Source organism: Myotis nattereri (genome assembly GCF_964212035.1).
Source record: "Myotis nattereri genome assembly, chromosome: 2".
NCBI classification, from domain to species: domain Eukaryota; kingdom Metazoa; phylum Chordata; class Mammalia; order Chiroptera; family Vespertilionidae; genus Myotis; species Myotis nattereri.
Window position 1 is genome coordinate 134,780,233 of NC_138076.1, and position 24,666 is coordinate 134,804,898.

General features: G+C 35.8%; 1 protein-coding gene across 3 annotated transcripts in view; it reads left to right on the forward strand.

Annotated features, from left to right (window-relative positions):
* The window catches only part of MGAT4C (MGAT4 family member C), a 775,861-nt gene extending 752,518 nt beyond the window's left edge, over positions 1-23,343 (forward strand). For all 3 annotated transcript variants that reach the window (XM_081084486.1, XM_081084487.1, XM_081084485.1), the window contains 3 exons: positions 9,211-9,363; positions 17,641-17,788; positions 20,821-23,343. In XM_081084486.1, coding sequence (XP_080940612.1) covers positions 9,217-9,363; positions 17,641-17,788; positions 20,821-21,962 — 1,437 coding nt within the window. In that variant the 5' untranslated portion in view covers positions 9,211-9,216 and the 3' untranslated portion in view covers positions 21,963-23,343. The remainder of the gene's footprint in view (positions 1-9,210; positions 9,364-17,640; positions 17,789-20,820) is intronic.
* The last annotated feature ends 1,323 nt before the right edge of the window (positions 23,344-24,666 follow it).

Sequence of the window (24,666 nt, forward strand, 5' to 3'; positions counted from 1 at the left end):
AAATAAAGCACCACTATGACATATCCTTCAGTCTTCATGTTGTTAAAGTACTGAATCATCTTTCAAGTAGGTAAAAAGGAACTCTAAAGACACTATCTTTTTAGCTTATTTTTTTCACCTTTTATTGAACATGGCTGAATAAGAAGTATTTTTTTAAATTGTCTGATTACAATGCAAGGAGAAAAATATTAACAGAGGGAGACACTTCAAAATTATTAGATGAATAAGATGATAAATTCAAAGAGATGGTGAGTGGCACTGTACTAGGATGATAGTGGTAAAATTCATAGTATGAAAAGCTCAGATAAATTCCTGAGTGGAAAATATGTCTATGGAATTAACCATAGAATTTATATGTATATATACATAGTCTGGGATGGGGCAGATGCTGGGTGAAGGGGAAAAAAGGGGGAAGGGTTGGGGTACATCCTATCTAATAAGGAGGGAATATGCTAATTGACAGCCTCACCCTCAAAAATGGTGGCGCCCACAGCCACAAGATGGCAGTGTCCAGTCCCCTCAACCCCACCAGGGCAGCAGGCATGAACACCTGCCTCCAGAGTTCCCCAGTTCCCTCAGCCCCCCAGCCACCCAAGGCTGGCCTGAGGCGCAGGCAAGCCTCAGATGGCAGCTGCCCAGCCACCCAGGGCCAGACTGAGGCTCAGGTAACCAGGGCCAGCTGAGGCTTTTGCTGCTGGCAGTGGCAGCAGCAGAGGTGAGATGGGAAGTTGCCTTCCCCTGATCGCAGGGTCGCCTCCCACCCCTGAGGGCTCCCAGACTGTGAGAGAGGGCAGGCTGGGCTGAGGGACCGCCCCTCTCCAGTGCATGAATTTTCATGCACCGGGCCTCTAGTCTATAATAATGTCAACAAAAATAAATAAATAAGAGAAATAAGCAAGTCAGAGAAAGATAAATATCACATGATCTCACTCATTTGTGGAATATAATGAACAACATAAACTGATGAGTAAACACAGATCCAGAGACAGAGAAGGTAAGGGGGAGAGATCAACCAAAGGACTTGTATGCATACATATAAGTCTAACCAATGGACACAGACACCAGGGGAGTGAGGGCATGGGTAGGGGGGTTGGGGGGCAATGGGGGATAAGAACACATGTAATACCTTAAACAATAAAAATAAATAAATCTTGCTGTCTCTCCCAGGGCCAACTAAAAAATAAAAAAATAAGCTATCTCATTCAGAACATCATTCAACAGGAAGAATTTCATCTCACAACATTATGCAACAAGAATCTAACAATCCTATATACTAAAAAGATATGGAACAATATTTGTTCATATTTCATGATGTTTATGCACAAGCATTTATTTGATAAGACCATTAACACATACATGCAAGAAATAAAAATAAATGGAATAAAATAGATGATATAGATATGAGATTAGTGTTTCTAAATTAAAAATGAAAATGTGTTGTAATTATGAATCAAATAAGAAAGTTGTGCTTGCTTCAACAAAATTTGGAGCTACTAAAGTTCTCAGGAGTTTTCATCTTGGTTCAAATTCGAGAGGAACCTGAAGTAATAATAAGCAAGAACCTGTTAGATTTGTACTTGAAATATAGAATCAGAATTTACTAGATGAATACATTCTAGCTTCAGGAATGATAGTTGAAGAGCTGTTTGAGGCATTGTACATTTTATGGACATATACTTTCCAAATTGGGGGGAAAATAAAATGTAGGTTAGTTATGTTTAAATTCTTACTAATATTTATAATGATGTTTTTCATTATCTTATTTAACTCCCATGTTATTATGAAATGACTTAAAATAATAATAAAAAAAACTATTGTCCTGAAACGTGTGTAGCATTAGTATTATTTTTCCCTAAAAATATTTGGAAGGATGGAAGGATTCACTAAGGAAGCCACATGAACATGAATTTTCTCTCCTCCCAACTTTATTAATATATAATTGACATATAACATTGTGTAAGTGCAAGGTGTATACCTTGATGATTTAATTAATACGTATGCATAATGATTGCCAAAATGTTAGTTAACTCCTCACATAATTTCATTTGTGTGTGGTGAGAACATTTAAGATGTACTTTCCAAGCAACTTTCAAATATATAATATTAAATATTAGGCACCATACTGTACATTAGACCCCCAGAACTTAATCTTATAACTTGAAATGTGTGCCTTTGACTAATCTTTCTCCATCCACCCAACACACCCTTCTCATCTCCTAGACCTTGGCAACCACTATTCTACTCCCCATCTCTATGAATTTAGGGAGTATTTTATATTCTACATTTAAGTGAACTTATACATTATTTGTGTTTCTCTGGGTGACATATCTCACATAGTATTGAAAGGATTTTAGAGACAGGAGAGGTAGTTTTAGCGAAGGGGGTCCATGGGAGAGGAATGCGTACCTGACAGGCAGAGACAACTCCAAGCTGCCAGAATGTTTATGAGAACATTGCAAGATAAGGGGAAGAATAAGAGGGGTCACTGTGTGAGCTTTGAAACTTTGAAACTGATGCCACACAGGGAAAGGCAGAAAGTAGCCAGTTAGGAAAGAATGGGGGACATAAAATTTGGAAGGGTTTAATTAGAAAACGTCACGAAGAGACAAAGAAGCTTTTGGCATTTATAAACCTGTAGACAAAGAGACACAGAGGACTGGTTTTTCCCCATTTTAGAAAGAGATAGAGGTTTTTCTCATTTGGGGATCCCTTCCAGGGGGGTTCCCATTTGTGGATACCTCCCCAGGGGAGTTTGTATGTGCTTCCATGCTTTAGCTTAAAATATTTTGGTCCAAGAATTTTATTCTTCAAACTCCAGAGGACAAAACCCCCTGAAGAGAGTCTAAGCTTGCCATTCTGGGTATAAGCATAATGCCCTCAAGATCCATTCATGTTTTTCCAAATGGCAGAAGTTTCTCTTTTTTTAATGAGTAAATAATATTCCCATGTTTTTATATGTATGCACACATTGTGTGTGTATATATATATATATATATATATCCCATTTTTTATCAATTTATCTCTTGATACATCTAATTGTACAAATAGATTTCCTGCCTTTTCTTTTTATCACTTTCTTATGATTGTAATGTAATCATAAATTTGTATTAGTTTAGTGTTTTAATATTATTCATAGTCATTTTTATCATTGTCCCCAATTTTTTTAAAAAAAATGAAAGCCTTTTAAATCTGTTTTATGTCCTTTAGATAATGTTCCCATTAATCTTTGAAAGTCCTCTTGCTTTATAGCACGACAAAATTACAGTCTAATCTGAGTCCCTTCCCTTACCTACGATAAGCTATTTTTGTTTTGTTTGTATATTTTTTCCTGAATATTTATTTGTATTTCTCTAGACCCAGGTGATTCTTTGTATAAGGCAGGAGAGGAGTTTCTTTGTATTATTTGCTTCCTTAATTTGCCTTTTACTGTGATGTAGTTTGTCTAAAAACTAACATATTTTTATCTCTTTCCCAATCTTTTGTTTACTCTGATTTGGCTTCCTTAGCCAATTGTGTTTGTCCTGGTTTTGATTATTATTATTTTCACTTACGTCTAAACTGAAGCTTGTGCTATTGTCTTTCTCCTGTTTATTCTGAGGGTATGCACAATGAAAGGCTATTGTTTTCTGATTGTCCTAAATGCATTATGGAAAATTATAACCTGAGGGTTAGATATTAGAATCTGGGGGGCACCATAATGCTCTAAGGACTTCTGAATTTCTTTCTTTGTCAACTCTTTGAAATTACATCCTGGGGTTTTGTTCTTGTTTTGTTCTATTTTGCATTATACTGAGTGCAGTACACTATGCCTCTAAAGCACTATTTTTACACCTCTCTTAATATTTAAAATATCATATATCACCTGTCTCCTCATGTTATATATTTATGTGTATATTAGGTTAAGTAGATTTAATAAAAAATGTTTCATCAAAAATTATATCTAATATGTAATTTCTATTTTATTCAACAGATCAGTGCCACAAATTATTATACCACATATGTTGGATAGTGTGTTGACAATAATATATTTAAAATATCATATAAAACCTAATTAGTAAATTGTATATGAATAGTGGTTAATAGAGCAGACTCTGTTCTAAGACTCACTTAGAACTTAGTGAGTTCTAAGATTTAAATTAACTGGAATCATCCCTCATAGAGATATCACCAGAAAGCCTTATTTTCTTTCCATTTGTAAAATTTATCTAATATTACTATTGAAGTCTTAGCATATTTACGAAGATTCAAGGTACCCATGCAAAGTGTATTCCCCAACACTTGAAAGGTATTAAATAAAAGTTAACACTATTCTTATTATCTTTATGTACAATTATGTACAATTGCACTATGCAGATGTTTTGGACCATTTATATTTTCTCTATCTCAAAGGAATAGAATTAGAATGTACTTCTTGACTTAACATTTACATTGAACTTAAAACATTTAACTTTCAGAGCATCTATAGACATACCATAAAGCATTATATATTTTTAATATTATTTTCTTGAAAAATTTGCTAGACTTATGCTTTTGTGTACAGAAAATAAAAAACAATTTTCTTTACTAACAAATGAAAAAGTATTTCGAAAATTCAAAGTAACTTTTTAAATATTACTGAAATAAGTTTTTTTAAATATAGAAAGTTTAAAAAATAAAAATAATAACATATTCTGATAACTTTGTTACACTGAAATAACAACTGCTAATATCAAACATTGTTCCCAATTTATTTTTACAAACATCACTGTCTTGTAACACCATAGCTAACCATTGGCTCACAAATATATATTTTTCTATTTAAATATATTTTAAAGTATAATTGCTGAATCAAAGGAAATACATGTATTTTATGCTATTGATAAGTCTTCCCAAATTGCTATTTGAGAATATTGTGTCATTTGCATATGATTATATTATAATTCTTTGTAATTTGGGTAATATTCCAAATCTAGATAAATTTTTACAATCAGAACGTTGCTTTCTCTACAGAATCGGTCCCAGATTACATAATTTTACTTATTATGTTTTGGTTCAAAATTGCTACTTATTTTCTGATTGAAAAATGTTATAGAAACATAGGTAGAGATATTTTTGATATTTCTCTTAGCAGTACTTATTTTTTTATCTACCTCCTTGGGCAAAATAAACAAAATAAAAATAAACAAATGGGAATGCAAAAAACTAAAAAGTTTTTGCAAAACAAAGGAAACCATCAACAAAATGAAAAGACAACCTACTGAGTAGAAGATATTTGTCAATGACACATCCAATAAAGGTTTAATATCCAAAACTTATAAAGACCTGATACAACTCAACAGCAATAAAACAGACATCCAAATTAAAAATGGGTGAAGGACCTGAACACATTTCTTTAAAGAACACAAATGGCCAATAGACATATGAAAAGATGCTCAATGTCAGTTAGCAACAGAGAAACGCAAATTAAAACCACAATGAGATATCACCTCATATCTGTCAAAATGACTATCATCAATAAGTCCACAAAAGTGCTGGTGAGGATGTGGAGAAAAGGGAACCCTCATACACTGTTGATGGGAATGCAGATTGGTACAGCCACTATAAAAATACTATGAAGGTTCCTAAAAAAAAAATTAAAATGAAACTGCTTTTGACTCAGTGATTCCACTTCTGGGTATACGTGTGAATAAACCCAAACTCAAAAGAACATATGCACCCCTATATTCAATGTGGCATTATTTACAATAGCCAAGATATGGAAGCAACCCTAGTGTCCATCGATAGATGAATGGATAATAAACCAGTGGTACATATATACAATGGAATATTACTCAACCATAACAAAGAATGAAATTTTATTTTATCAACAGTATGGATAGACCTAGAGAGTATTAGGCTAAGTTATATAATTTAGACAGAGAAAGACAAATACATACGATTTCACTTATACGACCAATCTAGATAAATAACAGATAAATAAAATTGAAACAAATTCATAAATACAGAGAACAGACTGATGGCTGATAGAGGGTTTGAGAGTTGGGGGATTGAAGGAAGAGATTAAGAAGTACAAATTGGTAGTGACAAATAGTCACAGGTATATAAAGTACCACATAGGGAAGATAGTAATATTGTAATAATCATGTATGATGCCTGTGAGTACTGGAATTATTGAAGGAAACACATTGTAAAGTATATAATTGTCTAACTACTGTGCTACTATGCTATATTCTTGAAACTGATAGAGAATAATATTGAATGTAAACTACAATTAAAAAGTAAAATTGAAACAAAAAGAAGAATGTAAATTATGGGTCTATAAATAAATTTATGACCCATAAATACAAATTTGAAAGTGACACTATTCTAGAAGTGGCATCACAAATCTAATGAAAAGAATAGATGATTTAATATATGGTGTGGCATACAATGATAGTGTTTACCAATATCCAGTTCTCCATTTTTGGTTGCTTTGCAGATTATTCTTGCCCACACCTTGCAGTTAGAAGTTGTGATGTGACCAGTAATTACAGCCAATCACTGTGACTAGAAGACCATGAGCTCTCCATATAGGAAAAATAAAATAAAATTCTTACATCACCTCATAAATGACACAAAGATAAATTCCAGGTGTATTGAAAATCTAACCATAAAAAACAAATTCAAAAGATAATAAAAGATAATTTCCATGCCACATTAAAAATTATAGGATTTTTAAAACATTGTATAAAACAATCGCACATTTGCGAAATAAATTTGAATAAAAAATATGATACTGCAAAAAGTCATACCAAGAAAAGGAAAATATAAGAAATAGTTGAGAAAAATATTTAGATATTTTTAATATAAGCGAGTGGTTCTCAACCTTCCTAATGCCGTGACCCTTTAGTACAGTTCCTCATGTTGTGGTGACCCCCAATTGCATTGTTACAAATTGTACATAATTAAAGCATAATGATTAATCACAAAATGTAATATGTAATTATATGTGTGCTTCCCAATGGTCTTAGGCGACCCCTGTGAAAGGGTCGTTCAACCCCCAAAGGGGTCACGACCCACAGATTAAGAATGGCTGATATAAGCAATAATTAGTATATATGTGTGTATTTATATACATATATTTAAAACTCTTACACATCAACAAGAAAAATAGAAATAACCCTGGAAAAAATATGGCTAAAAGAAATGAACAAAAATTATTTATAATATTATTTTTTAAATTATTTTATTCTCTACCTTTCTTAAGCCTTTCCCTTTATTTCTAATAATATTTTCTATAATTTGTCAGGATCCATAAATTATTTATTGCATTAATTCATCAAAGATATGTTGATTGCCAGCTATGTCCTAGATACTCTTCTAAATGTTTGGGGTACAGGCTTATATCGCATCCTGAATTTCTTTATATACATAAATACTTCATTCTAAAGATGAACCCAGGGAAACTCAGCACATAACTCAAAGTGGCACAATTTCCAGAATATGCTTAGTTTTAGACCAAATGATTCAACTACTCTTTTGATCATTTCAGATATGTTTAGATTTTTTGTTAAATGATCATTAATCTAAATGCATCTGTGGTTGGAGGATAGAAGAGTGAAATAGAAGACATAGAAGAGTAAAATGAAAAAATATTAGGTCTCTACTAATCTTGTTGACTTTAATTTTTCCTTTTTGCAGCTTATAAATTCCTAGAGGCCTGGTGCATGAAATTTGTGCACTGGGGTTGGGGGTGGGGGGCGGGTGTTAACCTCAGCCCAGCCTGCACCCTCTCTAATCTGAAACATCCCTCTCACAATCCAGGACTGCTGGCTCCCCACCGCTCGGCTGCCTGCCAGCCTGATCACCACCTAACTACACCTCCGCCAGCCTGATCGATGCCAAACTGCTCCCCTGCCAGCCAGATGACCCCAACGGCCCTCCCCTGCCAGCCCAGTTGCCCCAACTCCCCTCTCCTGCTGGCCTGGTCACCCCATTTGCCCTCCCCTGCAGGCCTGGTCCCACCAACTGCCCTCCCTCCCCTAGGCCTGGTCATCCCTAACTGCCCTCTCCTGATGGCCTAGTCACCCCCAACTGCCCTCCCCTGAAGGCCTGGTCCGCGCCAATTTCCCTCCCTTCCCTGCAGGCCCAGACACCCCTAACTGCCCTCCCCTGCTGGTTGAATCACCCCTAACTGCCCTCCCCTACTGGCCTGGTCGCCCACAACTGCTCTCCGCTGCTGGCCATTTTGTGGCTACGGGCGCTGCCATCTTTGAGGGTGGGGCAGTCAGTTAACATATTCCCTCCTTATTGACTATGAGTGCCACCATCTTTGCGATGGTGTGAGGGTCAATTAGCATATTCCTTCTTTATTAGATAGGATTATAAATGGCCACACTTCTAGTTAAAATTAAATCAAGTGGGGCAATGCAGATGTAATACTCTAGGACAGTGGTGGCGAACCTATGACATGCGTGTCAGAGGTGACACATGAACTCATTTTTTTGGTTGATTTTTCTTTGTTAAATGGCATTTAAATATATAAAATAAATATCAAAAATATAAGTCTTTGTTTTACTATGGTTGCAAATATCAAAAGATTTCTATATGTGACACGGCACCAAAGTTAAGGTTTTTCAAAATGCTGACACACTGATCTCAAAAAGTTTGCCATCACTGCTCTAGGATCTACTCTGATTTAACAAAAAATATTGTAAAAATAAACAAAAATTGTAACTCAGTTCTCAAATATATGTTGGTATTTATGCCCAAAACTTAACCTCCATTGTCACTTCTCTTTCCTCTCTCCAGATTTACACCCAATAGCTCTTTTCAGTGCATCTTCAATGCATCTGGGACAAAAATTAGGCTCATAATTTTCTGGCTTCTTTCATTTTCATTACATTATATTATGGGGAGAGGGATATTACTTTAATGGTATATCTCACTAATGAAAGTTGATATATCAGTCTTTCTTTTTTGTGTTCTGTTTCTCATTCAAGACCTATTTTTTTCTTAAAATATTATTATCAACATTCATTTGTTCAGAAATGACTGATTTTATTTTCATTTTTACTTCCTCCATATTGACATAAACCTGTTTATTGACTTTATGCAATGTATTAAGAATATCTATGCCAATCTTATGTGTGAAAGGGTGATATTTTATAAAGGTCTGGCTCTTAATATATATGGTAAAGAAATATTTTCAACCAAATTAATTGTTAGTAATTATGTGCTTCTTTTCTACAGGAGAGAATGTTTAAATTTCATCAAGTGAAACATATATTTGAAATTCTGGATAAAATGAGATGCCTGAGAAAACGTTCTACAGTGTCATTCTTGGGAGTTCTTGTAATTTTTCTTCTATTTATGAATCTGTACATTGAAGATAGCTATGTTCTGGTAAGTTTTGGAAGTTGTTTGTTTGTTTAAAACAATGCCTAAATTAACTACACTTAGTTCATTAGTAACCTAACTTCAATTCTAGGCTGTTAGAATAGCCTTATAACATATATTATCTACCTATTTACTATTTTTTATGAACTTTATAGTACCAACTTCACAATTGTTTTATGTTGCAGTGTTTTCTTTATTAATATATATATATAAAATGATTCAAATATCCTATGTAATAAAGAGTAATATGCAAATTGACCATCACTCCAACACACAAGATGGCCGCACCCATGTGGTCAAAGATGGCCACCTCCATGTGGACACAAGATGGCTGGCAAGGGAGGGAAGTTATGGGCAATCAGGACAGTAGGGCAGGACAGTTGGGAGGGACAAGGCCTGAAAGGGAGGGGAGTTGGGGGCAATAAGGCCTGCAGCAGGGGGTGCTGGGGGTGACCCAGGCTTGCAGGGGAGAGGAGTCAGGAGGGACCAGCCCTGCAGGATAGGGCAGTTAGGGGCAATCAGGTTGGCAGGAGAGCAGTTAGGTGTCGATCAGGTTGGCAGGGGAGTGGTTAGAGGGTGATCAGGCTGGCAGGCAGAAGGGGTTAGGGGCAATCAGGCAGGCAGGCAGGGAGGTGAGTTGTTGAGAGTCAGCAGTCCTGGACTGTGAGAGGGATGTCCAAATTGGAGAGGGTGCAGGCTGGGCTGAGGGACACCCTCCCCCACCCCATGCACGAATTTCATGCACCAGGCCTCTAGTGTATATATAATTACAAATAAGTTAGCTATTATCACTGTGGTGAATTAATCTTATGTAAAACCATTTCAGTATTTGAGCTTTAATTTGAAATATATAGAACAAACAAAATTTGATAAATGGTATTACACCTTACTTCCACTATTTTCTGTATTGTCCAAATAGAAAATTTCATTGTCTAACTAATGATGCTAATTATGCTATGTTGCTAAGAAGTAATATTATATTATAATATGTGACACTTTATTTATATTTTATAAAGGGCTAGTGTTTTATATATTACTAGAGGCCCGGTGCACAAAAATTTCTGCACTCAGTGGGGAGGGGGGGTCCCTCAGCCCGGCCTGTGCCCTCTCGCAGTCTGGGACCCCTAGGGAGATAACGACCTGCTGGCTTAGGCCTGCTCCCAGGTGGCAGAGGGCAGGCCCAATCCTTAGGTGCAGCCTCTGATAGGGCTCAGAGCAGGGTTGATTGGGGAGTTGGGGCGCCCCCCCCCCCGTCATGCACAGAGCAGGGCGGATTGGGAGGTTGTGATGCCACCATCAGTCACGCTCAGGGTAGGGCCGAATGGGGGGTTGGGGAACCGTCCCCTGTCACACTCAAGGCAGGGTTGATGAGGAGGTTGCGGCGCCACCCCCTGTCACTCACAGAGCAGGGCCGATCAGGGGGTTGAGGAGCTCCCCCCTGTCACTCACAGAGTAGGGCCAATAGGGGATTTGGGGCACCACCCCCTGTCACACACAGAGCAGGGCGGATCAGGGGGTTGGGGCACCGCCACTCTCACACTCAGGGCAGGGCCTATGGGGAGGTTATGGCTCTACCCTGTCACACACAGAGCAGGGCCCGTGGGAGGGGGGGGGGATTTGGGGCACCACACCCTGTCACACCCAGAGCTGCAGGGCAATCAGGGGGTTGGGGTGCTCCCCCCTGTCACGCACAGAGCAGGGCTGATCACGGGGTTGGGGAACCGCACCCTGTCACGAACAGAGCAAGGCGGATATGGAGATTGTGGCCCTGCCCCCTCTCACACACAGAGCCGCAGGGCGATCAGGGGGTTTGGGCGCTGTCCCCTGTCACGCTGATCCCGGTGCCAGGAGGCCTCTCGGCTCCGCTGATCCTGGTGCTGGGAGGCATATTACCCTTTTATTATATAGGATAGAGGCCTGGTGCCTGGGTGGGGGCCGGCTAGTTTGCTCTGAAGGGTGTCCTGTATCAGGGTGGGGGTCCCCACTGGGGTGTCTGGCCAGCCTGGGTGAGGGGATGATGGCTGTTTGCAGCTGGTCACACACCCTTCAGGGTGGGGGTCCCCACTGGGGTGCCTGGCCAGTCTGGGTGAGGGACAGAGGGCTGTTTTCAGGCTGGCAGGTTACTGAAGCTCCCAACCTCTCCTTTTTTTCTTTTTTTTTTTATTCTGGGCAAGCTTTAGCTCTGGCTCCAGCTCTGAGGCCTCTGCTGCTGAAAGCAAGTATCTCGGTTCTATAATCGAATCATTGTATCAACTCCAGCTCTGAGATCCTGGCTGGCTGAAAGCAGGTTTCTGGGGTTTTGTTTAGCTTCTATATTTGTAACAATGTTTCAAACTGCAAGCTCAGAGGCCGGCAGCAGCAGGCGGGGAACGTTGGAGTCCTCCGTCACTGAAGCAAGCAAGCCTCATGTTAGCTTCAAGCTGTCGGCCTTACCGCTGCCATCTTGGCTGGCAGTTAATTTGCATATCTCACTGATTAGGCAATGGGAAGGGTAGCGGACATACGGCTAATTACCGTGTTTCTCTTTTTTTAGATAGGATATTCACTAAAAAGTAATATAGAACCTCAAAAACTAAAGGTATTGATGTTAAGATATTCAGTATTTTTTAAAAGATAAAATGAATGCATAATATATAAATTAATTTTAAGTGAATTATGGAAATATTCAAAGAACTGATTCTGGTTAATGGTTAGAATTTAAATTGTTACTGTAATTATCACATCATATCATGTGTGATGAGAATAACATGGACATTATGGCTTATTAACATTTTCTATCTGAACTGAATTTAAGACATCTAGAAAAATATTAATTTTTATTTATCATTCCTGTTCACACATTTTATTTTATTTTATTTTATACTAGAGGCCCGGTGTACAAAAATTTGTGCACTCGGGGGTAGGGGGTCCCTCAGCCCGGCCTGTGCCCTCTAGCAGTCTGGGACCCCTCAGGGGTGACCACTTGCTGGTTAGGCCTGCTCCCAGGGGATTGGGCCTAAGATGGCAATCAGACATCCCTCTGGCAGCCCAGCATCCCTCGGGAGATGTCCATTTGCCAGCGGGGAGCAGAGCTAAGCTTCAGTCAGACATCCTTAGCGCTGCTGAGGAGGCAGGAGAGGCTCCCACCACCACTGCTGTACTGGCAGCCATCAGCCTGGTTGTGGCTGAGCAGAGCTCACCCCTGTGAGAGTACCCTGACCACCAGAGGGCAGCTCCTGCATTGAGGGTCTTCCCCCTGGTGGTCAGTGTGTGTCATAGTGACCAGTCATTCCCAGTCCTTCTACTATTAGGGTCAGTTTTCATATGACCCTTTTATTATATAGGATAAGAGGCTTGGTGCACGGGTGGGGGCCGGGCTGGTTTTCCCTGGTGATCCGGATCAGGGTGGGGGTCCCTCTGGGGTGCCTGGCCAGCCTGGGTGAGGGGCTGATTGCTGTTTGCAGCTGGCCACACCCCCTTCAGGGTGGGGATCCTCACTGGGGTGCCTGGCCAGCCTGGGTGAGAGGCTGAGGGCTGTTTTCAGGCTGTCGGGTGACTGAAGCTCCCAGCCTCTTTTTTTTGGGGGGCGGGGGGATTTATTTACCTTCTATAGCTTTCACTGGAGCTGAGAGCCGGCTCCAGCTCTGAGGCCTGGCTCCAGCTCTGAGGCCATGGCTTGCTGAAAGCAGGTATCTGGGGTTTGTTTAGCTTCTATAATTGAAACATTGTTGCTTCCGGAGCTCAGAGCTGGGTGGTGGCAGGCGGGGAACCTTGACTTCCTCCATCACTGGAGCAAGCAAGCGTCATGTTCGCTTCAGCTGTGTGGCTGCCGGCCGCCACCTTTGTTGGCAGTTAATTTGCATATCCTGCTGATTAGCCATTGGGAAGCGTAGCGGAGATATGGTCAATTACCATGTTTGTCTATTATTAGATAGTATATAATTATTGATTTCAGAGAGGAATTGGGGAGAGAGAGAGAAAGAGGGAGAGAGAGAGAGATGCTGCCCAGCAAGTGTGGCTCATTGGTTGAGCATCGACCTATGAACCAGAAAATCATGGTTCAATTCGAGAGAGAGAGAGAGAGAGAGAGAGAGAGAGAGAGAGAGAGAGAGAGAGAGAGAGAAATATCAATAATGAAAGAAAATCATTGATTGGCTACCTCCTGCATGCCCCCTACTGAGGATCAAGCCCACAACCTGAGCCTGTTTGTGCCCTTGACCAGAATTGAACCTGAGACCGCAGACCAACACTCTATCCACTGAGCTAAACCAGGGCCTGCTCACATATTTCAGAAAATAAAACCCTTTGGACATACAGAGGACTGAAAAGTACTTTCCATCATGTAAGCTCACTGAAAGTTTGAATTAATACTTAGCAAGAGAAAATCTGAAAATAACCACAGTGTTTCCCAATAAAATGTTTTATTTCATCAAATAAACATGATTTATTAATTATCTACTACATACTATTCAATTTCCTATGAGACAACTGTATGACCTTGGTACTTGGATCTTCTTAGAAGGCCTTCCCTAAAGCATTTTGCTTCATTTAGCATTTTTCTTTAATGGTGAAATTCTGCCAGATTCCTGTATCTTGACTCTACTAGGCTTTTACCTTCAAGTATAGGTCTTGATCTCTTGGACCCTTCATTCTACCATTCACAGTCAATTCACAATGGCTAAATCACCACACACTAACACAGTTTGACTAGGCATGATTTAGGTAAACAGTACTGGAGAAATTTCTAATGATAATGATTTTGGTTTTCTGAAAAACCTGATTATTAGGTTTATGAGATATAAGGACAATAGAGCAAGGCTCATGTGATCCAGCATTTTTAAATAAAATTAAAGATTATAAATTAACTAAAGGAGCTCTTGAATCATTTAATTCTGAAATAAAATTGTTATTTATTGCATCTGTGTCCACTGGTAAAAGGGAATCACATCTTGTAAGTCAAACACATGGTATTGGCAGGATGCTTATAGCCAATGATTTGCTGCATTTATGAGACACTTTCCAGTGCAATATTAATGTTTCACTTTAAACAGACAAAAGGTCATTGTGTACATTTTTATAACATCTTTATATATTTATGGAATAAAACCTCTTTAAATTCATAAAATTTAAATGTCTAAGGAGTAATAGACTATATATCCAGAAGAAGATCAAATACTATAGTCCTGTTTTGTAAATTTTTACATGTTCATGTCTAAACATAGGTCCTAGCCACCTAAATTAAAAGGTCTGATTTAATGATGTAGCTCTTAAAGATCACTTTCTCAATGAATTTTTCTCTGGTTATATTAAGCATATAGCTATATAGTCAAAGAAGCAAATCAGCCCACTTATAGAGAAGAAATTACTTTTTATCTTTAAAACCTGAAATTATTCTTAACTATATTAACTTGGGAAGGGAATTAAAATGATTTTTAAGTACAACAACCCCCAATATTGAAAATTCGATGAAAGCATTTTTATTAGTTTAATTTTTCACTATTTACTAGATGATATTCTCTACCTAATTTATATTTTGAGCTACATTTTATCCCAGTGCTTAATATGTATAAATATTTTAAACACTGTTAAATCATTAATGTAACATTATGTTAAAATTATTCTTCCAAAAATGTTTAATATCCTTAGAAAACTAGTCCTCTACTACAATACAATGCAGTTTCTTTTTCACAGTTCTCCCTTTTGACCCTATTATCTGTGCTTATTTCATTTTCATAAAATTATCCAACTTGATTTTCTTTCTTGACTCCAAAATGCCACAATGTGTACATCTAAGCTTAGGCATGAGTCAAGTCTTTCTTTTTCTGCCTTTCTTATTTCAGGGAAAATAAAAGTTCTAATTCAGAGAATTCAGACAATTAGAAGTAGTAAGGTCTCTGGAGTTACTTAGCAACTTACATTCTGCTCTTTTGCTAGAAAATGCCTTGGTGGCCTGAAATCCTGGGCATATAATAGTTTGGTGTTTTGCTGACATATGAAGGATATAGTGCCTTTCAGCAGGAAAGGAAGCCAAGCTCAGTATATGAGAGCCAAATAGTATTACAAGGCAAACTAAGCAGAAGAGATACTACATGCCCAATCAACCTAGCTTCTGGGCTGTGAGCATCTTCAAAGTAGCCGATAGGGTCTATAGTTAGCCTGTAGTTAGTCCACTGAACTTCATTCCCATCCAGAAAGTGATTGTCATAAAGTTTGTCTTATTCCTGAGAAATACACTATAGCTTAGTAGTTTCAGAAAGACAGTATCTAGGGGATTCTTGCTGTTCAGGTATATGCCTCTGGAAAGCAATCAACAAGGCTGACTCAGGTGAAAGTTGCATTATTTATTTATGCTGAAAAGTGTAAAGCTTAGTCTTCAGAATTTAATAAAGTTATTTTATATACATTCCGTTTTTATTTCCTATTCTGTTATGTCCTTCAATCAGGATGAATATATTTTATCTTATCACAGAAAAATCTGCATTTTTACATATTAAAGATAGAATTCTTAAAGGGATACTCAGTATCCTGCTCTTCCTTTAGAATGTGACATCACCTAAGAACAGAATGGTAAAATGAATTTAGTATTGTGACTACTGTAACTTTTATAGCTATATCTTCTAGATCTTATTGACTATAGATACCATTACATTTCTATTAAAGTAGTTGATGCTAAATTGAATTCCAGTTGCTTTTTGGCAATTCAAATTTGTTTATTTTAAAACTTTAATGATGTTCTATAACAAGAGTGAGGAACTTTTTTTCCTGCCAACGTCCATTTGGATACTTATAACTTCATTCATGGGCCATACAAAATTATCAACTTAAACATTAGCCTGCTGTATTTGGTCAACTATTTAATTAACTCACTTTTGATGTCTTGGCAGGGCCAGACCAAATAATTTCATGGGCCTCATATGGCCCATGGACCATAAGTTCTCACCCCTATTTTATAGGTTTTCAGAAAGACACAGATTAAAATATTTAGGTGTAAAAAAAATTTAAATAATCAGATTCAATGGAATTTTAATTAGTATATTTATAAGAAATCTAGCACCCAACGTTTAATTTTATATATTTTGAAAGTTTAATTTACAGTTGGCAAACACATTATAAATTTTGTAATAGACTAAAGTATTTTTCTTTGTCAAAATTGTCAAGGCAATATAAAATACAGAAAGATAGTGTTAAACACCAAATATCAGTTCATAAACAGAACTGAATATACAGAAAATATCATCAGAATGAATCTTGGTTTAGCATTGGTTTAGAATCTTGGTTTGGCAGATTAAAAGCTCTTCCATGTCATGGTATATGATTCTCAACTTTAATTTTAAACAAATTCCAGTCTGGCCATAGTTTTAAAAGTTTGGTGGATCACCTTTGCTATTGACATTTGAATTTGATACAAAATAGTAAATGATCCAATTGAGGTAAAATTTGTATTTTAACTCTTACTAATCTTTTAAAACTAGGTTTTAATGAAAGTTTTATTGACCACAGCCAAATAATAGGAAAATCAAATCAATTTAATGCCTTCACTTTCTCTTTAATGGCTTGCACATACCTGACTTGCCATTCTACTTTAAATAGTTGAAATAGGACTACATAACATCACACAGTACAGCATATATCTTGCTCTACAAATTTTTTTCTAATTAGGTTGCCCCCAAACATATTCCACGTGTTGTAAACTATATAGAAAAGCCATGCAAGTTGTCATTTTGTTAATAATGTATAAGCAATAGTCTTGATCAGCTGGTGATTACTAGTAGATAAATTGAAATATACAATTGAATTTATATTAAAGAAAAGAGAAAAAAGAAGCTATAAATGGTAACAGGGTATGTATTTTAGACAAATAAGAATATATTTTCTTACTCTAGATGGTTTAGCTCAGTAGATAGAGGGTTCATATGATTCAAATGAGGAATTTAGTAGCAATTAATTTTGCATGAAACTGTAAAATCAACTAAAGTTAAATTTTAAGATCCTGAAATTATTGGAAAGAATTTTAATTTCAACATGAAAGCAGTGAGAGTTTTCATGTAGATATTTTTATCAATAATGCCATTATTAATGTATGCTATAGAAAAGCAAATGTAACTGTAGTAAAACTAGTAGACTAGAGTAGAGAGAGCCTGGAGCAGAGACCCTAGGTAGGAATCCAGGTGAGAAATCATGACCTACAGAGGTGCCAGTAACTGAGATTTATATGACATGCATATTATATATCAGGAGAAACTTTTTTTAACCCATGACCATCTATTATTCATTTATTTCCTCTGCCTCTTTCTTGGCATCCAGGAAGGAGACAAACAGCTTATAAGGGAAACATCCACACATCAACTGAATTCAGAACGCTATGTGCATACTTTCAAAGATTTATCTAATTTCTCAGGGGCCATCAATGTCACCTATCGCTACTTAGCTTCCACTCCTTTGCAAAGAAAGCGTAAGTATCCTAACACTCTTAAGTCAAGAATATATAAAATATTTTGTTTAAAAATAATGATGATTTGCTTCATTTGTATGGCAATAAAAGTTTATAGAATTTACTAACATAATACATTTTTGTGAAATTGTTCAATTTTTCCTCAGAAATTACAATTACTCACTGATCCAATTCTATTAATAAAAAAAATTTTTAATGCCTTACTGTAGGACACTAGGAAAAATCAAAATTTTTATTTTTATTTTACATATTTATTTTATTTGCACCTTTTAATTTTTATTTTTATTTAGTTTTTATTAAATTTATTGGGGTGGCATTGGTTCAAAAAATCATACAGGATTCAAGGGTACAACTCAACAAAACATCTGCACACTGCATCCTGTGCCCATCACCCCAAGCAAAGTCTTTATATTAAATTTTAAACATTGTCTTTAAGAAATAACTATTCCCATATTGATATTCCCATATTTCAAACTTTAATGGTTTGGTTTTTGTAACTTACCACTAGTTTTGTATTAGTGAAAATCATTGTATTTGTTTCCTAAGGTACTATGTAACAAATTATCACAAACTCAATGGTTTAAATAAAACAACAAAAATTTATTATCTCACAATTTTAGAGGCTTGTGGTAGCATAATCACAATCCCAGCCTTTATCTTCACATGGCCGTCTTCCTTTGTCTCTCTGGGTCTCTCTATAGCCTCTGCTTTCCTTATAAGGACATTAGTCATTGAATTTAGGGACCACTCTAAATACATTTAAGTTCATCACAAGAGCCTTAACTAATTACATCTGCAAAGATTCTGCTTCCAAATATGGTCACACTCTGAGGTTCCAGGGAGATGTGAATTTTTGGAGGAAACTATTCAGCTTACTTCAGGCAATTTGAATCCATGAAGTAACATACTACATTTCATTGATTTCAAGATATCATGGATTACAGAAAGTATCATGCATGGTCTAATTACTGTACCACTAAGAAAATATAAGTATCAGTTTTAATTATAAGAAGCTGCCAGGCAAGTGTGGCTCAGTGGTTGAGCATCAACCTATGAACCAGAAAATCATGGTTCAATTCCAGGCAGGACACATGCCCCCAGGTTGCAGGCTGGATCCCCAGTGTGGGGCATGCAGGAGGGAGCCAATCAATGACTCTCACCATTGATGTTCTACCTCTCTCTGCCTCTTCCTTCTCTCTGAAATCAATAAAAATATATTTTAAAAAATAATAAAATAAAATAATTGTAAGATGTCATCAATCATAACATGCAACCAGATTTTAAAGTATTTCTGTATGAAAAAAATGTGAATTTTAGATTCAATGAAATACAGTGATATCAAGAACTTCTTAATAGGTTGCATGGAGACCACAAAAATTTAGTCTTTTGATTAGAAGTGTTTATACAAGTGAATTTGTGATCACCAGGTGAGGAAATTGTAACTTAACTCAGATTTCTTTAGGTCTTTTATTCATTCTACTATTTCAAATATCTACTGATCTTAAGCTTCCGTCCAATTGCATGAAACTACCACTATTTTGTGATCTACATTTGTTTCACCACCTTTGTTCAGATATTGCTCATTTCCCTTTCCCCATGCTCAGTTTACTATTGTATATTGACACACATGTCAAATGCTTTATACTAAGGAGGCCATATAAAACAGAGAAATAAGGGCAAAACAGTTTGAATCTTGCCACCATTCCACTTACTAAGCATTGCACTTTGCAAAGCTACCTAATCTCACTGTGATTTAGTTTCCTCAGCTCTAAAGCAGGAATGATACACACAAAGCTATCCCAAAAGGCTGTTATGAATATTAAGATGCATATTTCTAGTAAAATGCATAGACTTCTGTCATTTATGTAGAATGTGTTCTAGAAGTATTGCCAATATTGAGCATTACTGAAGGCTGATAGCTTTAGTTTAATGGTACAGATAACATATAGGGTTTTCAGTAGAAGTCAGGGTTGTAACTCAAGTATTTAAACAAAATGTGTAAATCTCTCCCTCTCTGACAGATGAGTAAGAAATATTTTTTCTGGGAAGGGCTTTTTTCAATATTGTGTAAATTACATTATGAAGGTGTCTGCATTAAAACAGTGATCTTGGTGAATGTAAACATTATCCTATTTTCCAAGTGGCGGTTTTGAAATTTTATTCAGTTCTCAGTCATGGTGAAAATGAAAACTTTAAAAAGTGAAAATATTTTAATAGAAAGACAGATAATACTTCTCAGAGGCAAACTGCCACTTCACCAGGTTTTATTTTATTCCTTAAAAATATCCAATTTCTAATTTTAGATTTAATTTTATCTGAATAAAAATTTTCCAGACAAAATTAACATAAAATGTGTTTCAAAATAGTAATATTCATGTCTTAGAACAATGTACCCTACATTTAAACTATAATGCAATTTTTCAAAATGAGCTTATACTATTGTTTGCATTCTAATTAACATACTGGATGAATTTCAAAATAAAGTTTTGAAGTCTAATTATGAATTCTTCTGATATAAAATAATACTGTGATTAAAGAAAAATGAAAATATGTGTTCTATGGAAAATTTAATACAATTAAAAGAATGAGTTACTCTTAATTTTCTTTTTCATAATTTGAGACTAGTTTGTCATGCTTAACTGTGAATTTCCTTCTTCTTTTGTAGTTTTTTTTTAAAATAGTGTAGATATTATCTAAATATCTATCTTCTCTAATGGGTATAATAAGAACATTAAGCTGCAAAACACTTTAAACCATATTTTTCATTTCACAAATGTTTGCAGCAATAGGACTCATATCATTGTGCTTAAGATGCAATTTTCCATAGAAAATATCAATTATGTATAAACTACTATAGTTTTTATGTGTTGAGCATAATATTTTAATCACAAAATGTTTTATACATAATCATTGCCTAGATTTACTTAATATAGTAGCAGGCCTAAGGGGGGAATAACATTTTGTTTCTTTTTATATGTTACTCGAAACCTATTTTACATTTAATTTGTCATCCTTCTGCATTCTTTGCTTAGGGTTTCTTACAATTGGACTTTCATCAGTGAAACGAAAAAAGGGAAGCTATTTACTTGAGACAATCAAGTCAATTTTTGAGCAGTCCAGCTACGAAGAGCTGAAGGAAATCTCAGTGGTGGTTCATCTGGCAGACTTTAACTCGTCCTGGCGTGAGGCCATGGTCCAGGATATTACACAGAAATTTGCCCACCATATTATTGCAGGAAGATTAGTAGTGATACATGCTCCAGAGGAATATTACCCGATCCTGGATGGTCTTAAAAGAAATTACAACGATCCGGAAGATAGAGTCAGATTTCGTTCCAAGCAAAATGTAGATTATGCTTTTCTGCTTAATTTTTGTGCCAATACGTCAGACTATTACGTGATGCTTGAAGATGACGTTCGATGTTCAAAAAATTTCTTAACTGCCATCAAGAAGGTCATTACATCCCTAGAAGGAACCTACTGGGTAACTCTTGAGTTTTCTAAGCTTGGTTACATTGGAAAACTTTATCATTCACATGATCTCCCACGTTTGGCACATTTTTTATTAATGTTTTATCAAGAAATGCCTTGTGACTGGCTATTGACTCATTTTCGGGGTCTGCTGGCTCAGAAAAATGTGATCCGTTTTAAACCGTCTCTCTTTCAGCACATGGGTTATTATTCATCCTATAAAGGGACTGAGAATAAGCTGAAGGATGATGATTTTGAAGAAGAGTCATTTGACATCCCTGATAACCCTCCTGCAAGTCTATATACCAATATGAATGTTTTTGAAAATTATGATGCCAGCAAGGCTTATAGTAGTGTTGATGAATACTTTTGGGGGAAACCACCTTCAATAGGAGACACCTTTGTGATTGTTTTTGAAAATCCAATTGTAATTAAAAAAATTAAAGTGAGTACTGGAACAGAAGACCGGCAAAATGACATTTTACATCATGGAGCCCTAGATGTTGGGGAAAATGTTATACTTTTCAAACAAAGTAGACAATGTGATACTTACATAAGACTAGGGGAATTCAAAAATGGAAACTTTGAAATGTCAGATGTGAATCAAAAAATTCCATTTGATATAAAGTGTATAAGGATATACATTACCAAAACACAAAAAGAGTGGCTGATTATTAGGAGTATTAGCATTTGGACTTCTTAGTCAATTAAATCAACATGTCCAGTAACTGAAACAGGTCTTCCTGTTTCCTTTTTATGTTACTTTCCTCTTTTGCTACCTTTGTCCTATGGAGGTAAAGCAACGGATGGGATAGTTTAAAAGAAAGGTCAATCACCTTGGCAGTTTTGATTTACATATCATCATCATAATTTTACTTAAATATTCACTTGTATTTATTTAAACTTCTGAAGTTGAATATATAAGTTCACCGTTAATGCTTTCATTTATATTTTTAATGTTATCATGTTAATTTCAAAATTTCAACTGAATGTCAAAAAAGGTGGCATGAAGGATGTAAAAAGAGAAAATGTGATCTATTGGATGGTAAGCCTTGAAAAATAGTTGCCAACTGTGTACATTTCCTCAAAATTTATAATTTATTATATCATCTGATAGCTTTTATTAAGAATCTCTGTGAATATGCAGTTGGTTAGAATGATAATCTGCCCTTTTTTCTTGTAAATTTGTTTCCATAGACTCTTGTGCATCGATAATGAATACCTCCTCATAAAAATGATGTCTTTACAACAGAATTTTGTGTGTAGATGGGGCAATAGAAAGAAAAAAAAAAAACACTACAAAATCTCTCTCTTGATTATTTATACAAAAGCGAACATTGGTCATTGTATAAAAACACTTAATCGGGCACCTATTATTAATAAATTTTCTGTGGGAAGCAGTCTTTTTCTAGTTTCCCTTTTGCAAAAAAATAAATAGTGATGTCCAATATTTTCAGGTTACATTGGGTTCCTGCACTTAATAGAAGAAATTTGAGAAGGCCTACAGTTAGTTCATTCCTATAAACATTTTCAGTATATACAGAAAATTTTTAAAATTGATTTTATATGTTTTATATTAAAAGTTGTATGATTGGAATCATATACTTTTGGGGTGTTTAAATTAACACCTTATAAAGAAGAAAAGTAAGAAACATAGAAATCAGTTGCCTTTCCTACACTCAGAGTTCATAGCAAAGCCAGAGTGAGAGATCAGATGTTCCGACATCCAGACAATGTCCTTTCCCTCGTGTGGAGATTGCTCCTCACACAATGTATGCTTTCTGTTCTCTGAAATATATGTTATGCTATCTGGAAAAGTTGGTACTATTTTTCCATAAGTCCTATTACTGTTCTGTGGAGTAATCCTAAAGTGTCCTAAATGATACCATGTACCCAAATGGCAAGCAAACGACTAAATTTTGTTATAAGGATAATTGTGACTACACCATTTGTCCATTAAAGCAATTCAGGACACCTTAGTGCATCCTAAAACATTGTTGTTGTTGTTTTTAGAATATACTGAACTTGTCTCATCCTTTCTATTTTTTGACAAACAGCAAAGATGAAAAATGATAAAAATAAGTGAAGAGTACTTTGTGTGTGGATATGTGTTTATGTGTGTGCGTGTGTGTGAAGATTAGACTTGTGATACTGAGAATGAAAGAGAAATTCTTGTTCTTTCTTTCATCTTGACGCAAAATTGTTAGGACTCACTGGTATGCTACAGTACAAAAAAGATTAGGAATTATTTTACTCAGTTTATCTAAATTGACTAAATGAGAAACTCAGGTAAACTATTGGAAAATATTTTTCTTTAGTCCATGCAATAGATATTTATTTTTTTCACCCAGTTGTTATAATGTTAAAGAAAATATGAACCTGTAAATATTAATATCTTATAACACATCTAAGTCCTAAAGTCATAGAAATGAAGAACATGGCCACTAAGCTATTATCTTTACATTGATTTGGAGAATACTTGCCACATAAAGATATTCTGTTTTCTTGGCTTGTCTTACCTGCTTTTATTAGCTGGCTAGTTGTATAGTATTCTAAAAATATACAAGAAATTATAAGAAAAACTTTGTACTGCACTTTCAGTGAAAAAAGGTATATGACAAAGGCATGCAGTATCAAGATATAAGCAGACTCCATGAAGTGAGTTGTAAACATTTACATATTCTTCTGAGAGTGATTTAAAAGACCAGCCATCTACACCACTTTTAGAAACTGCTTCAAGAAAGATTGCTGAGAATAACAGTGAAATTGGATGTTTGCTAGAGAATTACAAATGCAAATGTAATCCAAAGAGGTTGCATTTAATCTTAAATTCGATCATTTCATTACTGAAATCAGGTTTGAATTATCTGGTCAATCACTAAAGATTGTCTCCATGTTTCTTTATAGGTTGACTATAGGTCAGCGTTCTAAGGAAAAGACTTTGACAAAGAAAGTTTCTCCATTAAAGATCAGGGTGGCATATAACCTTTCTCTTTCAAAAAGAAAATCTGATTCAACATTTTTTACATGATTTAATATTGTATATTCTATGTTTAAAAATTCTGAATGTGGCTCCAATAATGTCTCAGGCATAGAGCAAAAAGACAGTTATTAGGTTTAATTATATTCAATATGCTTTTAAGTAAGCATTACGTGATCTCTCTCTTTGAAGTAAGATTTTTTTAAAATACATTATTTTCTTTTTTATAAATATCCAGTGAAAAGGACTGGAAAGTGACATGAATAGTTATTTAATTGCTATGAAAATAAGGTACAGGTTTCAAGCACAAACTATAGTATATATGTCACATGATGTCTCAATTTGTATATTTTAAACTGACTAAAAGGTTTACTTAAAACTCTTCTCCTTAAGGGAGCCATTTCAGCATTTATGGTCATCAAAGAAA